The sequence below is a fragment of the Kryptolebias marmoratus genome, linkage group LG12 (assembly GCF_001649575.2).
Source record: "Kryptolebias marmoratus isolate JLee-2015 linkage group LG12, ASM164957v2, whole genome shotgun sequence".
NCBI lineage: Eukaryota > Metazoa > Chordata > Actinopteri > Cyprinodontiformes > Rivulidae > Kryptolebias > Kryptolebias marmoratus.
This window is the reverse complement of record NC_051441.1, coordinates 13111747-13130387: the sequence shown is the minus strand read 5'-3', so window position 1 is coordinate 13130387 and position 18641 is coordinate 13111747. Positions and strand designations below refer to the sequence as shown.

The 18641-nt window shown below is 39.1% G+C and overlaps 2 protein-coding genes across 19 annotated transcripts in view; both read right to left on the bottom strand.

Moving 5' to 3' along the window:
• mapk8ip3 (mitogen-activated protein kinase 8 interacting protein 3) overlaps positions 1 to 18641 on the bottom strand; it is a gene marked incomplete in the record, with an annotated part of 1049817 nt that overhangs the window by 488660 nt on the left and 542516 nt on the right.
• The window catches only part of cacna1aa (calcium channel, voltage-dependent, P/Q type, alpha 1A subunit, a), a 92330-nt gene that overhangs the window by 30740 nt on the left and 42949 nt on the right, over positions 1 to 18641 (bottom strand). For 8 of the 18 annotated variants that reach the window (XM_017421883.2, XM_017421893.2, XM_017421896.2 and 5 more), the window contains 16 exons: positions 17188 to 17238; positions 15536 to 15704; positions 14682 to 15316; positions 14205 to 14554; positions 13953 to 14085; positions 12746 to 12875; positions 12395 to 12454; positions 12192 to 12298; positions 8820 to 8828; positions 7151 to 7250; positions 6883 to 7043; positions 6552 to 6692; positions 6257 to 6458; positions 6002 to 6166; positions 5000 to 5110; positions 2850 to 2933 (listed from right to left, as the gene is read on the bottom strand). In XM_017421883.2, coding sequence (XP_017277372.1) covers positions 2850 to 2933; positions 5000 to 5110; positions 6002 to 6166; positions 6257 to 6458; positions 6552 to 6692; positions 6883 to 7043; positions 7151 to 7250; positions 8820 to 8828; positions 12192 to 12298; positions 12395 to 12454; positions 12746 to 12875; positions 13953 to 14085; positions 14205 to 14554; positions 14682 to 15316; positions 15536 to 15704; positions 17188 to 17238 — 2608 coding nt within the window. The remainder of the gene's footprint in view (positions 1 to 2849; positions 2934 to 4999; positions 5111 to 6001; positions 6167 to 6256; positions 6459 to 6551; positions 6693 to 6882; positions 7044 to 7150; positions 7251 to 8819; positions 8829 to 12191; positions 12299 to 12394; positions 12455 to 12745; positions 12876 to 13952; positions 14086 to 14204; positions 14555 to 14681; positions 15317 to 15535; positions 15705 to 17187; positions 17239 to 18641) is intronic. The other 10 variants (XM_017421888.2, XM_017421889.2, XM_017421897.2 and 7 more) reach the window with 5 other exon arrangements.

Here is an 18641-nt window from a genome sequence, read left to right as displayed (position 1 = left end):
CAAGGCAGTGGGACTTTAGGAAAAGGTTTAAACTCCCCCCAAAAGCCCATGAATTATTATTATTAAAATAAACAACAAATCCAAGAAATATAGTAAAAAAATATCAAAATGTGTCTTTTGATGGTGCCTTGATTCATTGGTAAAACTGACCGTAAACAATTATTTGCAATTATCACACAACTTTAAAGCAATATTACAGCAAATATCATACATATCTGACTTTGTTATTCGAAGACAGAAGCGTGGAATTGCTTTGGATCAAACCTATTCATGAAGTCCACATAATGATATCAATTTCTACCAAGCCATTTATCCTGAGGCAATAAAGGCAGCTTATGGAGAGATAGCTCATGTTTATATGTTTAAGCAGGGCTGTGCAGATACTTATTAGTAGTCATTTCAAGAGGTGTAATAATGCATGTAGTGTACTGAAAATCTTTGGGTTGGGTCTTTCAATTTGGCACACATGTACTAAATGAACATGAACCATGCATAACTTTTATGTGCAGAACTAAATTGTTGAAAAGGTAGCAGGAAGCTATGCCACTCTGAGGTATGTGTGGGCTACACACAATGGTTAACTACAGTGACAATAAACAAAGATGGGTGGACAAGTTAATAACTAGCCAATGTTGTTTATAGCTGGTGCAACATAGAACCTCATCACTTTTTCAAAAATACATCACCTAAATGAAAATTCTGGTATAAGAGGAAAGACAGTACCAGAAGCCAGCTTGATTGTTCATGGTTCAGATGTGGGCAAAGCAAAATAAACATTGTAGCAGCTGACATGTGACTACTAAGAGCTACTAAGTTACAATTATTTGCATTTTTGCAAGCAGCACATTTCTACAAGCCTTCTAAAACAGAGTGCAAACTTGTTTATAACTCATTCATAAGTTCTGCTAATATTGCCGTAAATAACTGATGAAAATCCAGGGCTACCAAAATTAACATGAGCTACATCAAAAAAATGGCAGTACAAAAGACTTTCCCTCTGTTGTATTAAATATGTGCCAAACCCTAACTTAAGAAAAACACAATATACCAAGCAGTAATTTCAGTGTACTGTTGCACCCCTGACTAGTATCTAATTTGCTCTAGGCAGCAGTCAGAGTCATCTCAGTTTAAAGATTCATGGAGGAATTCCTATGGGTGAGTTAGGCTAACTACTACTCAGAGCAGGGTCTATTAAATGACAAATTTTAACCAACTAAAAAAAAAACTAAAACTGTCCTTAGTTTAATGTAATACTACTGTTTATTAAGAGACAGTTGTTTACTTGGTTGCAATTTTTTCAACGCAACTAAATTTTTCTTGCTACGCTATTGTATTGTGGCAAAATGATCCTACTGCTGATCAGCTTAGTCAACCAGGAGTTGTTCCATCGCTCACTCTCCAACAATTCTTCATCTGTATAATCTGTCTTGCACAGATATTCTCTTATCTACCCAAATTAGGGATTAGACTGGTGTAATAATTAGTCACAGCTGATCAACGGATTAATACACTTAGCAGCCTTAGCGCATGGAGTCAAAATTAGCAACACCAGCGTTTAACAACTGAAAACATAAATAACTGTCTCATATACAATTGACATGGTGTACAAATACCTAACTTTCACTTGAACAACTAATACATTTTTGAGTTTGGGTTGTTTTAGGCCTTGTCCACATAAAAAACAGTTTTATTTCTTTTTTTGTTTTTAAAAATATCCTCGTAATATCACTGAGCTGTTTCTAAAAATGTCTTCAAGCCCATGGAAATACTGAAAATGACCTAAATCGCTATAATGACTATGGCAGGCCTCTGTGTGTCGCTGTAACGCTGACACAAAAATAAATCAACAACAGGAAACAAGACACGGGTGTGCACATAAAGCAAAACGTAACTCTTCAGCCGTCACTCTGACCACTCTCTACAGCAGGTAAGATACTGACTGCTCATAAGTAAACCACAGAACTGTAATTTAAAAAGTAAATGCACATTTTGTTTTAATTTTTTAAGACATTACAAATAAATTTTATTCTCTGTACCAATCTGTAACCTTATTTCCTCTGAACAGCCAATTTACCAAATGCTGAAGTTTAACTTAGCCCTAGCCAATGAGTGTGTATCTCTTGTTGTTGTTTTTTTTTTTATCTTGGAACACTTACTGAGGGATTTCTGAGATCAAATGATAAATGCACTTTTTAGCTCCAGCTGTAACCTCTTCCCCTCAGTTTGTACCAGCCAAAGAAAAACTTCTTTCCTCTCACCCACTCATGTCTTTGCACTGACTTTGTTCGCAACTAGGTTCACCATGACTTTTGCTTGCACAAAAGGCATGGTGTACTGTCTGAGCACAGCTCTAAGTATTATTTTTTACCATTTTTATAACTGTGAAAAAGTTGCAAAGTAATAATTTTGAGGGAACGTGACGTTGTTAGCTGTAGTGCTCGTTAGATGTCTGACACAAGCTGATGACATGATTGGCTGCTTCGACAAGCTGCTGAGTCTCTCTGGCATCAACGTGCTTCTTGCCTCGCTGACAGCAGCTGAGACTTGGCTAGCTGGATCCCCGTCCCACCAACTGAGACAATTATATAAGCCTTTCAAGAGGTGGACATGCATGACTGAGCAACGCTCGACTCAACAGTAGCGTCTAACTGATGTTTTCCCGTTACTCCTTGTCTTCTCTTGTATGTATATGTGACCGATGAGAGAGTTCACAGACACGTGCTGCAGCACGGCAAATACTTTTTACTCATGAACCCTTCTCAGTTTTTAATAATGTCTGTTTACAGCCTTTAATCTTCTTCTGTTTAAACATACACATGTAAGCAAATATCTAAAATTTTGCTACTCACCCCAAGCTCCGTGACCAGGATGTCAGTGATGCTGCCCAGAACTGTCACACAGTCAAAAATGTTCCAGGCGTCTTTAAAATAATTCTGTGATCATGTAACAAAGGCAACAAAAAAAAGGACAAGAGAATGGCAGGTAAGAGATAGAGAAAAAAAATGGGGCGAAATGCAGCAAGGTGACAAAAAACCAAGAGAACATAAACGTAGCAGAGAAGCAGAAAGATAGAAAAGAACAAAGGACATAAATGTTGACAGAAAACAAGACAGGACAATAAGATTGAATACACAGACCATATTGAAATAATGGGGGGAGTAATACAACATAAATAAGGTTATTTTGGATGAAAAAAGGCAGAAAAGAAAATAAATGAGTAAGACAAAATGAGCACCAGAGAGAGAGAACAAGAAAGTGAAAAAAAAAAGACATGTCAGTAGTGGATAGGAGCAGGAAGAAATTAGATAAGACAAATGGTCCATCAGTAATGGTGTGTTGGACGGATGCCAGCAGACAGACTAAGGACGAATTCTGCTGCATCAGACAATAAAAAGGCCAACAAAACCTTACACATTGTAAACATTATTCTGCAACACTCTTCAGTGTCTGCCTACTTCTATTCATGTACGATTTCACATGCATGTACAGCATACAAATCTAAAAGCATGATCTAGTTTTGCTATGTGTGATTTGTTGTAAATTAGAGCAACTCAAAGAGAAAGACTCTGGGATTGTAAGGACAAAATGCTGATACACAAGCACTCCTTTTGCTTTCTAACATACTGCCTGTAGCCAAACTGTGCATTAGACATGTGGAGGCACGAGATGAGAGCAAGAGAGGTGGCTATCTAAAAAAAAAAAAGAAAAAAATCACACACACACACACACACACACACACACAAAGATAGATGTTCCTGAGGGACAGTATTATTTGTTACTGATTTTGTTCGAGCGCCCTCTAATCGCCACCCTCTGCGTAATCTTTGATTCTATTTTTTGCTGCAAATATGTCACTCACTCCCATTCCTCTAATTACTTTGGTGCTGTTCCCCCACTGTCCTTGATCTCCTACCACATTTAATTCCCAAATAGATTTCATTCATTCCTTGCCAAGTACTCTCCCTTGGACCTCTGTTGAACACAGTTTATTGCTGATCAATGGCAATTTTCTCCTTTTTTTGTTAAATCTTTGTTTTGTTTTTATCCCCAAAAAGTCACTCACTACCACCCTAAAATAAAAAAAATAAAATAAATAAAGATGCTTTCATCTAGCATGGCCTAGTATAGCTTACAATACCTTGATTTAAAAGGACAGCTCAGACCATCTGAAATGAGGTTCAATGGAAAGGTTATGAACAGGTAATATCTTACCTAGATAGCTCTTTGAAGAATCTCAGTTTAGAGACACTTTAATTCTGAACAGATTGACGAGTTAATGGTTATTCTGGTAGAAATATTATGATATTCTTTCTGGAAGTGCTACAGCCAGCTGCTGCTGTTACTATCTGTGCTTGCAAATGGCTGTAGGATTTTATGTAAATAACTGTGTAATGCAAAACTGATGGCAATGTAAAGGTTTTTTAAAACAGAATTCATGTGAAGCGCTGTGAAATTTTGGAAACTGGAAATATTTTCATGTGACAGCAATCCTTTTAAGTCTTGGTCACACTCAGACTTAGCTGTTAGTTGTTGTTAAACTATATTTCTCCAAACCGAGACTGTTCCTAATACTATCTACAACAGGTAAGATATTAACTGCTCTCCATCCATCCACAGAACCCGACTTCAAAAGATTTGAACTATCCCTTTGAGACTGTTACCATATAAAATAAATCAGAACTGTTGTCCTGAGCAAATAGGTGGATTTTACCCAGAGAGGACAGGAATTTTAGGTGCCAATGAACAACATTCAAAATGTATTTCAAGTGCGTTCTTATCTTGATTGCTTGTATTAGAACAATTAATTGCCATTGTGTTACCAAAAAAAAGCTACAAATGTGTCTTTATTGTATACTGCTTAGCAACAGTATCTTTACAGTACGTAAAGATGATAAAAACATTTTACCAATATCTGATTATTATTTGAGCAGTTCTGCAAAGATACAGTAGAATAGTTCATTCTCACAAAACACTGGCCCACACATGTAACTCCACTCACCAGAGCTCCGAAGGCAATGATCTTGAGTACACACTCCAAGGAAAAGAGGGAGGTAAACACTATGTTCAGGTTGGCTAACACAGCTTCGTAGGTGGGAGAAGCTTCGTCATACTATAAACAAATGCACACATACACAAAGGGAGCACATTGACTTAGGCCATAAACACAGAGAAATGTGCCTTCATGAAAACACACAGTCACTGTCAGGGTCAAAAAGGAGCATAAAGAGACACATTTCAGCATATCACATTCAGAGTCAATTAATTGTAAAACAGTGATGTCTGAATCAGTCTGCTTTAATTGTATGTTTTTTTCTATAAAGGGATGGCAGAAACAGCAAAAGGTATGAAATAAAATTTAAGGACCTGACAGTAACATCCATCCCGGGCAATCCAATCACAAACAGACAAGTCTAAATGCAGGTGTGGACACACTTGATCAACTGAGGATGTATTTAGATCTGATCTCTCTGACCACATTCAGAAGTAGTCATACACTTTTATCCACATTTGTTTAACAGCCTAAATGCAAATCTGTTCTGAACCACACTGAAGAACCACCTACTGTTTTGACTTCATGACTTCATGCGAGCACTTGAGTTATTAGCTGCATGGTTTCACACCCTGGAGCGCACCACTTGCTGACTCTTACATATATCGAGCTCTGTTACTACCTTACTAGGTGGCTCAAAGGCATAACAGCAGCTGGTCGACTTTAACCCTCCCATACGTCTTTGGTCCTTACATAAATCACATTGAGATGGGAGGAAGTCGTCTTGAAACACATTGAAAGTGTTTTGTGAAATAAGCTTAAGAGTTTATTTGCTTATAGAGCAGGTCATCTGATCACGCTGGATCACTCAGGATGCATTTCACTGCCCGATATGAAAACTCATATGCAGAGCTGTCCACTTGTGTTCAGATTAGAGAGAATACATGTTAGTGCCAGGTCTCAACAGGTAACTAAAAGTTATCTTAATAATTGTAGCTTGTAAAACATTACCTTCATCATCAGCACTATCGTGTTGAGTGCAATCATAGCCATGATCGTATACTCAAAAGGTGGCGACACCACAAACTCCCACATTCGATACTGAAAGCTCAGCTTGTTCTGAGGCATGTGGCGTGTCAGAGGCTTGGCGTTGATGGCAAAGTCTATACAGGCTCTCTGTCCCAAAAAAAAGAAGAAAAAGCATGAGTCTTATCTCATTTTTGTTTTCCTACAGCGCTGACATACTGTTCCTTTATTGTTTCTCACCTCATTCTTTTCTAAACTGTAGTCCTCCATCATCTTGTCTCCCTGTTCTTGGAAGGTGATGATGATGAGAGCAACGAAAATGTTGACGAAGAAGAAGGGGAAGACCACGAAGTACACCACGTAAAAGATGGACATCTCCATCCGGTATCCCGGGCTTGGGCCCTGATTCTCATAGGTCGCATCTACTGAATGTTTTAGCACCCTGTGGAAGTGGAGATGGGGACATGGGACGGTTATAGGATGCCAGAAAATGCAAACATGCTGTAGGACAATGTGCTTGTTACTGTAAACTCACTGCGGCCACCCCTCTCCAGTGGAAACAGTGAAGAGGGTGAGAAGGGCCCAAGCCACGTTATCATAGTGGAAATCGTATTTCTTCCACTCCCGCTTCTGCGCCCTCACTTCGTTATCACGCTCATACACCAGATATTCACCTCTGAAAATCATCAGTATGAAAAAATGGCTCTCATATATTGGCTTTTTGAGCAGATACAGAAGATATCAACATTTGTGCTTAAAAGAACGATATGAAGCAGTCAAAATGTATGAAGAGAAATCAAATTAAACGTTATACTGGTGAGCAGAACATTTCAGAGCACAGATGATCATAACTTGCTCCTCCTGACCTGCAGTCACGCTCAAACTCTTTGGACTCATCAGTGCAGTAAAAAAAGCGCCCCTTGAAGAGCTGCACAGCCACCACCGCAAAAATGAACATGAAGAGCAGGTAGACGATCAGGATGTTCAGCACATTCTTCAGAGAGTTCACCACACAATCAAACACGGCCTGGGTTGTTTTAGGGAGCAAGAGAAAAACACGAGAATATTTGTTGTGGTCTTTGGTAACATCCTGACAAACCTCCCTGAGGAGAAGCGTTGTGTTGGTGAACATACCTTGAGCTTGGGGAGACGTTTAATAGTCTTCAAAGGACGTAGCACTCGCAGAACCCTCAAAGACTTGATAGTACTGATGTCTTTTCCCTTACTGCTCCCCCTACATGTGAGCATGTACACACACAATACACATAAATTCAGCATCAGCAGGTTCAAGTGTATATAACAGCCTTAGTCCTTTTGATTCCAAAATGGCCGTGGGCAGCCATTTCTTGATGGTCCGAGTTAACTCGAAGTGAGTAACTGCGTCTGAGTTAAATACATAGCAACACATGCAGCGTTGCTATCATATTACACGTCAGCCTTTTTTCTAAGTGTTACATTAGCACTGCAGCTACATGCTAAAGTTAGATGGTACTTTAAAACTACAGTACATGCTGACATACACTAATTCCTCTCCGAACGCTGTCTTGTAGCTACATTTGTTAAAACACTTTGCAATATATTTCAATGCTTTCCACATGTGGCTAAAGCCTCGGCTTGAACATGCCCAGCCAATGGTGAAATATATTCATGCTGCATTGAAACCTTGCTTTCCATGCCGCAATATTTCTTCCTTTTTAGCAGCAATCTGAGTGATGGAGACTTTTAGAGAGGGTTTTAGCTGTAACGTCAGTGGGACTTGGTTTCATGGCTAACTATCAAAACAAAACGGCCCTCCTGAAAAATTCACTGAAAAAAAAAAGTTTCATGTCTATTGTGAGTCACATATCACTGTTTCTCAAGGAGGTAAACACTTTAATCGACAGCCAAACCCTCTCTTTATATGAGTCAACATCTCTAGAAGCTCTAAAATACAACTAGGATTAGCTGCTTTGCAGCATTGTTCAAACAACATGGAATCTTGTCTTGAAGGGCTTTTAGCCAAAACAAAGAGATCATAGACAGCATTTCTTGATGAGCTGCCAGTCAAGCCTCGACGCAAGGTGAAAATCCCAAGTCTACTTTTTATGATTAGTTACACAATGACACAATAAATTGGACTGTTTGTATGATAAATTGACTGAAATTCAAAAGAGCAACATTTATAATGTAATATAATGTAGTTATTTAAATCAGTGGTTAAGTTCACAGCACAGACAGGGACTCTTTAAGGAAATTTTAAAGGCCTTTTTTATGTTTATTGTTCATAGATCAAGTTTCTCAGGGTGAAGAGATTAAGTTCAAAGGTTGCTAAAATGGTTCTTTCAGGAGACAGCAGCCATGTTTACAGCTGCCTGGTTCTTCCAGCTGTCACACCAGATGGTAGTCTGCTGGTGGTTACATACATACAAATGTGAGGCTCAGTGTGCATGGGTACATATGGGAACATTTGTGTAAAGCATTCAGTTTCTTGTCCCATTCTCATCCTTTTTTAGTTTTTTTTTTCCCCACAAGATTCCTTACTTCTTGATTTAAATTCTGTCTTTATTCATCATGTGTTTTGGTAAATCTTCTATCAGCACAGAATGTCATTTAGCATCTATGTCATTCAGCTGCGATATAATGCAGGTTAATACAAGGTTTGGCTGCATTAATAGCAGAGTAGATCCATGATGAACAATGGATAAATACAAATTTCAGCTGTTATGCTGCATGGATGGAATGGAAACAGGATGGTGATCAGAAGAACGTATGCAGAGAGTGCAGAAGAAGGAGGAGAAAGACAAAGAAGGACAGAGAACTTTACCCGCCACCGCTGTTGGAGATCCAAACGAAGAGATGAGGAAAGAGTGAAAGACAGCAAGAAAAAAGACGGGAGTATACCAAAGACAAAGGGTGGGAGAAAGACACAGGATGGGACACAAAGAAAGGAGGTAAAACATCCATATGAGACACAGAATAAGGGTAAAAGGAAAACACAAGATCTTGCTTTTTGTTAGATCAACCCTAAAACCAAGAGACTATTGCTATCAAACTAAAAAGATTTAAATATCAACAGTGAAAAGACCACTGAATACATTAATCTGTACATTAGTACTACCTTTAAAGGACAATAATAATAAACTATAAACTGTAGGTTAAAATGCAGGATTTAACTACTAGAGACATCAACCAACATGTCTGCATAGAAAACCTCTTTACGCATACAGTAGAATAAAAAGAAGTGATGAGTGTTGAAGAATCCCTTCAGGCTCAGAATCCAGTTTGGACAAGAATTAAACTGCAGAAAAAACCAGGACAGCAGCAAAAATGACAAAAGACGGTGGAGCTCTCAGACCTGACTGATTGGATTAAAGGAGCGATAAACATCTCCAACAAGACTACTGATCCTTTCTAGAGCGCTGTTTGATTTCCAGCAATTGAATTAAGGTGTTATCTTGATGTGAATGAATCTGGTCTGACTGGTTTCCATCTATCCATTAGCCATTAGTGCTGTAAAGCTCGACTGTGGTTAAAGCAGGTTTATTGGTTAAATTCCTAATAAATGGTTCAAGCAATTTCACCATTAATTTAATCACATTATGACTGTGCACGCGTAGCAAGTAATTAATCTCCAACAGGAGAGATCCGAACACAAAACTAACCCACATATAAACACATGAAATGCAACATGGTTGAAGAACACAAAGTTATAGATAGTTGTGCACATATGTAACTGTGCTCACACAAAAAAACACAAACAGATTCAACTAAAACATGGAGGGAGAATTTTAGTGAAAAACACTCACATATAAAGATGATTCAGATACTATGACCTGGGACAAAAGCCAGTCCTAAAGGGCCCACTCAGTGACATCACCAAGACTGTTTTTTCAGCACGATGGATGGCAATTTGTCATGTATTGCCTACGGATACGTGTATTTAGCATAACATTAGCACTCATAGTTGAGCGTGTAAATATTGTTCTTAAGTAAAAACTATGGCAAGACCACTGTACCACACTAGAGTCTGAGTTCTAAGTTTTGAGTCCAAATAGTGAGTTGCCAGCATACTGTCTGTCACACCAAACCTCCAAGCTTGGCTCATCATCAAACCTTGTCCAGAGCAGGATACCGGGACCTCGCTCTTTAAGATGAAGGCAGTCAAGGACATGTGGAGGCTGGTAGCCAAGCCCAGACTAGAGTCTGATTCAGGCAGCGGGGTGCCCCACATCAAAAAGGCAATTCATTGTTGAGCAGAGGAACTGGAAGCATGTTACCCAGGTGATAGAAGGACATGCCCCACACATGAGCTCCAAGGATTGGACTGTACTTATTTTAAGACAGAGAGGCCTACTGGATATGTGGGAGTGGGGACTGTTTTTAAAATGAACAGATTATTGCTGAAGATGTGACAGCTATTTTATTCATTTTAATAAGAAACTTGATTTCACCAGGAGCCACTCAGTGTAATAAACTAACAACAAAGCATGTTTTGTTGTCTAAAAAGTCACAGGTAAACAAAGAGATCACATGATTCACTAATGGCTGAATGGGCCCTTTAAATGGAGCATCACCATATGAGCTGTAAGTACTTGTCTCTTTTATAATTTCTTTCTCAAGCTGGAAAAGCTTCCAAACTCCACTTGACCATACGCCATCCTGTTCAAACCATTTTCACTGAAGATTTGGACAAGTGATACCAGAAAGATTTTCACTTGTTGATAATATTAGTTGTTGTTTTTTACTGTGAGGTGAGATTTTTCACTGACATTTATGCAATTATACTGGAAAAACCAAACTAGAAAAATAATGAAGACACCAAAGTCCCTCATTTACAAAATAAAATAGTTATTTTTTCACTCTAGGTAAACTCAAAAGACAGAAAATCTATTTTAAAATTTTAGAATTTATTATCCAAAAGAAAATCCCATGGCATATAAAATCTCAACAGTGAATTTTAAGCTTCTGAATACTGGTGAAGATGTGTTTGTGTGTGTGTGTGTGGTTGGGAATCACTCTTGTATTCCACAACTCTCTGTCATAAGAAGTTTAAGACCTCATAGTGATCTTGAAATGAAAACAATGTTTACAATGAGGTCAAAAAAGCATTTCTTCAAATTTTCAAGGGGATGGGATCGTTTCTCCTTCACATCAACAAAACATTTAGTTTGTATGGAAGTTTTTGAGAGTAGTTACATCAACGAGATTCTAGGTTTGATCTATGAGCAGTGAAGTAAAAGAAGGAAAGAACAAAACAGTAAAGGAAGGAGGGAACTGTCCAAGTGGGGCGAAGTAGATTGCTACTATCTTGAAAAAAACTCCAGTTTCAAACATTACAGTGGCTCATGCGAAACTTGCATTTGATCCCAGAAGTGTACCAGTAGTGAGATAGTAAATATGAGATAGTAAATGAATAGAACAGCCAACATCCTGTGTAGCAAAAGAAATAAAAAGAAAAACATAGGTTTAATTTCACAAGATTGCTTCTTTTCTCAATTACATCCCTAAATTCCATTTTTGTACCTAGCATAAAACATTCTAACTCACTTACAAACTACTTTTTAATCCTCACACTCATGCAGATTAACCAGAGTTTAAAGTACCTGCTTTGTCGAGGAGGAAGGGTGTGAAGATTTTTGGAACCAAGTTCAGCATGACCTGGCCTGGCTTTGCATTGGGCCCTTTAACTCTAGAACGCCCTGGGCACTAAAGGGTTACAGGTGCACAGGGTGGTCCTCACCTCTCACATGGGGGAGAGTAGGTAGATAGGAGGAGGAAGCTGGTACACTATTTTTTTTTCTTTTTTTTTTTTTTTTTTGCAGTGGTTTTAAGCAGATGGAGGAGGGCTTTAAAGGAGGAGCTAAGAAAGTGAAGGACTACAGGACCAAAAGATGGATGTAGAAAAAAAGTTTAAAAATGGCTAAATGACGACAACTTGCCATTTGTACAGTACAGCAAACAAAAATGCTTAAATAACGAGATGATAGGTGACAAGAAAATAGAGAGTTGTTAAAGGATGAGCAAAGATGAATGGAATAGGAAGAAAAAAAACAAAAAACTAGCAGGAAGGAAGGGAAAGACCAAAAATGAACCATTTGTGAGTAAAGAGGAACAGTGGAGGCAGGACTCCAAGGTAACAGTAAAGCTGGAAGAGGTGCAGGAGCAAGGAGAGGAGAGGGAAAGGAGGGACACTTACGTGAAGGCAAAGGCCACCAGAGCACCACTAACCACTATAAAGTCAAGGATGTTCCACAAGTCCCGGAAATAAGAGCCCTGGTGCAAGACCAACCCCAGATCCACCATCTGGAACAGAGACAGAAATCAGCCAAAGACGAAGCTTTATGAAGAGCTGACGGCATCTCAGAAATGTTGTTTGTTAATTGGATATTGTGCCTTCACCTTTATCAGCATTTCAAATGTGAACACTCCTGTGAAAACATAGTCGAAATAGCGGAGTACCTGCACAAAAAATAAATAAATAAAAGATGGTATGATTGACTGCTGCATCCAGCAAGAAGAAACTTTGATTGACATAATGCCTCATTCCTACATAAAGAATGAAACCCAAACATCGTCCCACATTGTTACATCAGAAAAATGGTAGACTCATAAAAAATATAACTGTTTTACTGAAACTCAAAATAACAACAAATTGGCGTGTTAAACATAAAGAAAACAAACCTGCATCACATGCTCACAATATTTTAAGCTTGATGGAAGCGATACGAGAAGTTAAGTTGACTTTCTTACATTGTTTCGAGGGGAATCAGGCCAGACGGGATCTTCAGCAGCCAAGGCGATACTGCTCATGGCAATGACCAGCAGGATGCACATCTCAAAATAACGTAAAGTGCAAACATAGTGGCATGCCCGTCGAAAGCTAGAGGCACATAAAAACATTTTCTTTAGCATAAATGATATGGATAACATTTATCCAATTTGCGGGTATAATCAACATCACTGAGAGGTTCAACTCCTACTTATTCATAGATCATTTAATGTTGTATCAGTGTTTCAGATATCCTGTTCACAAGTTTTACAAAGCAGCATTTAAACTGTAATCTAAAAATAAACAAGTCTGAATACAATTGAAAATGTGTTTTTATTAGTGTTGCTGTTTATAAAAGTAAATAAAACTTAGTTACTGTATATATGTAACTGTTACTTCTTCCAATAAAAGACATATTCTAATAAAAAACCTAAATTAATTTAATAGCTGTAATAAAACTGAGCTTGATATCTTATATGCCTTACATTTCTCATAAACTCTTTGTATTGTTAGTATCACATCTAACTCCATCCCTTGGGTTGTCTGATCAAAAATTTTGCTGTTTCAAAGTCAACTTATTTGTCCGTCTGTACATAGAGAAGCCCTTGGAAACCTACAGTAGAGTTGCTTCTCTTACTGCTTTGATTTTATGGTACAAAGATGGAATCTGGAAGCAAAATTGTTGGGCCTTTGAGACAGCAGCCCCGCATTGTTGCACTGAGCATGGCCTAATTCTGCAAAACCAAAGTGCTATTTCAAAGCACACTCTGAAGTGGCACAATCTGATTCCGTTTGGTGTGTGAAATGATAAAGGTGCAACATGGGGTACTTTTTAGGTGTAATTATAGCTCAGTCTCTGAGCAAAAATGGCTTAGGACTGATAATAGAGATCAGTTCATCACCATAACCGTTATGGGCCTATGTTATGCTGCGGTAAAGCAATGTTTATCCACTATTTATCTCAACCTTGTAGCCCTGAGTATAGCATAAATGCCTTGTAACTTTGAGTCTGGGTGCAAGTGATAGTGTGTGCTGACTGCTTGACACTTTTACTCCAAATCATCAAACATTAAGTTCTGAATCCAAAGATGAACTCAGCAGAAGTCAAATGCTGTAAACACCGTGGTGTCGATTAATGTACCCTGCTTACACATTGTTTACCTCAACATGTGTTTATGTATGTCTTACGGGTTAGTGGTGGACATGATAAACATGGAGCTATATGGCGGCATGGGCCTGGGACCTCCTTCACCTCCCTTATCATCATCATCATCCTTATCTTCCTTTGCTGGAAGAGGCTCGGTGTTGGCGTTTTTATTAACTGGATCAAAGCCAAGAAAACAAAATTAGAGGGTGCCAAGGGAAAATTTGCTTCTTGTTTGTTGTTTAAAAAGCGGCAGATGATAGAGAAAACACAGCACATTTTAGTTCTAGCCTCACCTTGCAGTATGGCATTAATGGATGGGAATATCGGCATGTCCACAGCTGTGTAGTCAGGGTGGGGCAGCCTGATCACACTGTGTGCACGATGATGTCCAATGTTCCCATAGCTATCTAATGTGACTAAACTCCCATGAGTACCACTTTTAGCAAGATGCAGGGCAGAGCCATAGCCAGGGACCACAGTATGATTGGCAAGTAGATTATTGTGACCGTCATTGGGTGGAGAAGAGCCAGAAACCAGTTTGGTATTCATGAGGTTGTCCATATCCTCACTGTACTGACTATTTTGCCTGGAGAGGCTCTTCTGGATGGGTCGTGTGGTGGAGAGGTTTGGGACACTGCATTCCCTTGAGAGAGTTAAAAAAAAGTCAACAAAGAAGAGGAAAAAAATAGAAGAATTGATTTGTAAGTTATGATAAGAAGAGTAGAGAAGAAATATTTGGAATCAGAGAACACCAGAGTAGAGAGACCTACTTCCGTCTGTGCTGGCACATTCTCCTCCCCTCTCCGTCTTGATTGCCGTGCCGACTTCTTCTCGGCTTTCTCTCGCTGCCGTCGCCAGCGCCCTCCTGCTCTCCTCCTTCTCCACCTCCCTCCATCCCTTTACTCCTGTGTCTCCCTGATTTTCCAGCTGCTCCTCCTCCACCACCGTCCTCCCCGGCTTCTGCACTTTTTCTGTGTGACCTGGGTTTCCTGTGCTCCGACTGTCCTCCCCCTTGACTGCCGCTCCGGGTATGGTGATGGCGCCTGGTCGGCCTCTCTTCCGAGCCAGGTCCAGGAATGACCGTAGCATCCAGTCGGACATGGGACTTGTGATGGTGGTGCTCACCTCTGCGGCTCCGCCTACTCTCTGTGGACTCCCCTCGATCAAGCGGAGGCCTGGGTGGGTTTGAACCTCCTCCGCCACCCCCACTCTGTTGGGTGTGGTGTTGTTGGAGCTGGGTTTGTTTGTGGAGTTCATCAGCAGGATGGTGCTGGGTGACACAGAGGTCCGAATTGTTGGCAGTGTTCTTGTTGGTGTTGTTGTTTCGGTTCTCGCGGGGGTCGACCACTAAGGGCCGATCCAGATGGGTTTTCATATCTGGACGGTTGTGACGTGCAAAGTTGACCTGTGAGGAGATAAGAGAACAAAGAAAAGGCAAAATAGAAATGAATAAAGATGGATTAAAAGAATAAATGTCTACAATCAATTTCACTTTCTAATTAGATATAAAGTTGCAAATTGTAACATGAGCAGCTGTATATTTGAGTCACTTTTAGGAAATTCCAGCCAACTTGTGTACACTAGTACCACAAGTCTAAGGGCTTTTCTTTGCCTTGTCCTTTACATTGTTGTGCTCCTCCCTCCCTGTCCTTGCCTTCCAGCGATCATCGGTGTCCAGCTCGTTGTAGAGGGCCTCGCGGCTGGATGCCAGAGTCTGCTTCCTCAGCTCCTTGGTGCGCTGTTCCCACACTGACTTATTCACCCCTTTAGTGTGGTTTCTCTGCTGCTCTTTACTGCAGATAAAGCAAAGAGAACAGGAAAAAAGAGAGTTGGCAGCATTAGGACCTGCGTTAAGACTTGATGTTGTGAAAATATACACCCAAAGACATGGGAATGATGACGTGAAAACCAACAGCAAAAATGTAAGTACGTAAAATAGCCAGGACATAGAGACACACTGGGACCCACAGACATTTAAGGGTCATTTGGCTGGGCCTGCAGAACAGGTAACATCTCAACAAACGTTAAAGAGATAGTACAGATTTTTTGAAGTAGAGTTCTGTGGAAGAGTTATGAACAACTAGTATCTTACCTATTGTAGACAGCCTTTTGAACAACCTTAGTTTGGAGAAATTGAGTTTAATTTTGACTGAATTAACAATATTGAGTAGACTATGTGAGATCAAGACCAGAGTTGATCGCTGCCAATTTGAAGCAACTCCAGTGTCCAAGATTTCATAATGGTTTGTGCAGACTTCAATTTAGAAATCTTTACATTGCTGTCAGTTTCACATTACACAGTTATTTACATTCATGATTCAATGATGAATCATTCAATCGTTTGTTTTTTTGCAAGTGCAAATAGCAGCAACATTTAGCTGCAGCACTTTCAGTTCAGCCTGAAGCACTTCTAGCATGAATATCATGAAATTTCTGCAGGAATGACCATGTAATGAACAATTAGCAGCAATGTAAAGGTTTATTAAATAGGGTTTGCACAAACCGCTATAAGATTTTTGAGATTAGAGCCGTTTTTAGATAGCAGACATTACTTGCCCAAGATATAAATCCATCAATCTTTTTGAAATAAACTCTGTTTCCCCAAACTGAGGTCATTTAAAGAGCTATCTACGACATATAAGATATTAATTGTTCATAATCTTTTCATAAATCCTTTCTTCAAAAGTTTTGAACTATCCTTTTAACTCTGAGTGTCTACACAGCTTCCCAAAGCATAAGATAGTTCACCCTTACTTTGGTACACCATGTGAGGACACAAAGTGGAGGATAAAACTGAGGCGAGGTCTGAAAGTGTTGTTAAAATCCATCCTTAAACAATCCTTGTTCACACTGTTTACTAAACAGTATTTGTGCAGGAGAAAAGAATGAAAATGTTGCCACAAAATCTCCACTGAGCTGACTAAAAAGAAAAAAAAAAAATCTCTTAGCGACCACCTCCTTTCTTACCCTCCGAAACGTCTATCAACTTTAACTTCATTGTCTCTCAGAGCCAGCAGTCAACCACAATAAAGCAACAGCCGTGCTGCGAGGAGAAGGCAAAAAATAAAACAACAACAACAAAAGAAAAAACTCTTTGAAAAGTAAGCGAACACAAACAACAGCTAAAGAAAGCCTGGAATGTAATTTATAAAGGAAAGTTTGGAATAAAAGGAAAAGGAAAGGAGGCTAATCTAAAACACAAGAGAAAGCAAGGAATGGTTGTAAAATCAAACAGAAAGAAGTCAGAAATGAATAAACAAATAAATAAATAAATACCAGTCCAGAAAGGGGTCGGACGCGTTGTGACACTCACTGTGTACTTTGTTGCTGAGGAGGGAAACAGCTAGTGAGTGAGATGACACAATAAAACAGGAGGAGGATTTCATTCCAAAATGAGCCATCCCACCACTTCAAAAAATTGTGACTAAACTGAACTACATGTACAATAAAAAGTACAATTAACTGAATCAGAAAAAATAATACTAATATATATTTATATATATATGTCTGTCCTAAATGTAAATATGTTTTTGCCAAATAGTTTCTGCATTTTGGAATACAATCCTTCACATAGAGACACAACAAAACATCTACATTAAACATTCACACAAACCACCAACTCTGCAGTCTGCTCCACCTCTCAGTTACAGACGGTCCCATTTGTGCTGTCCTTTCACAAATTCAATCTCTTACTTACCCTGCATGCGTTCTACTGTTACCACTAGGTGTTTTTTGTCTTTCGCATCATGGGATTTTTTAAAAGTGGGATTATGTGGAGTAGTGATTAGTGGCCAATATCTTACCTGCAGCAGACAGCAATTAGAATGATTTAAATTTGGAGATTTAAGGAGGGCATTTTATTAAGTAGTCACGTTATTAGCTAGTCAAACCACTGCCTATTGTAGAGGGTGTTTCAGACATCTAAAACAATTCTTACAGTGGTTTAAGCCAAAGCTATATGTGATGCATTTCTACATTGCATTACTTTTGTATCAAGTAGTTACAGTAAAGGCGTAACGGTATATGTACTGACACCATGATGGTTCAGTTTGGGCAGGTGCATGAACTAGACAATAAAAATGACAGTGACAGGTGATCGCCACTTCCATCTAGAAGTGGGAGCATGTTTTATTTAACTAGATTTTGTTTGCAGCCACAACAGAAAAGAAGAAGAGTAAAGTACTATCTAAGCGCTGTACAGCAAACAAAGCATATCTGGTTCAGAGTAACATACAGACGATTGAAGATCTGCCTGTTTAATTCAAGTCAGTTCTGTGGGAAAAGCTCTGCGGTGCACGGATAGCGGACAGCTGCAGCAGAGGAAGACGAGAGGTGCATATATGGCAGGCAGTTGTACCCTGTAATCAGTGCACAAGTGAAAAGTACTGTGGCTGATGATGTTTTTATTTTACTGTGACGTTTCCAGCGGACAAATCCTCCATTTCTGTAAATAAACTGCAACCATAGTGCCTCCCTACTAACAAGGGTGATTTGTTTTTCTATCTCCATTTCTGAAAAAGGTCATTGTTTGTTGAAAAAAAACACGAGCGTTTAGCATTTGTTTCGCAACCGCAACATCTACACAGCAAATTCAAAAGTGTTAAATGTTTTGGTGTTAGCAGACTTTGTGCAAAAGCAGAGTTAATTTTACACTTATAGAGTCACATTCTGTTCATGTAACTCTGGGATGTATATTATTAGTAGTTAAAATCCAGTGTTAAAACAAAGTG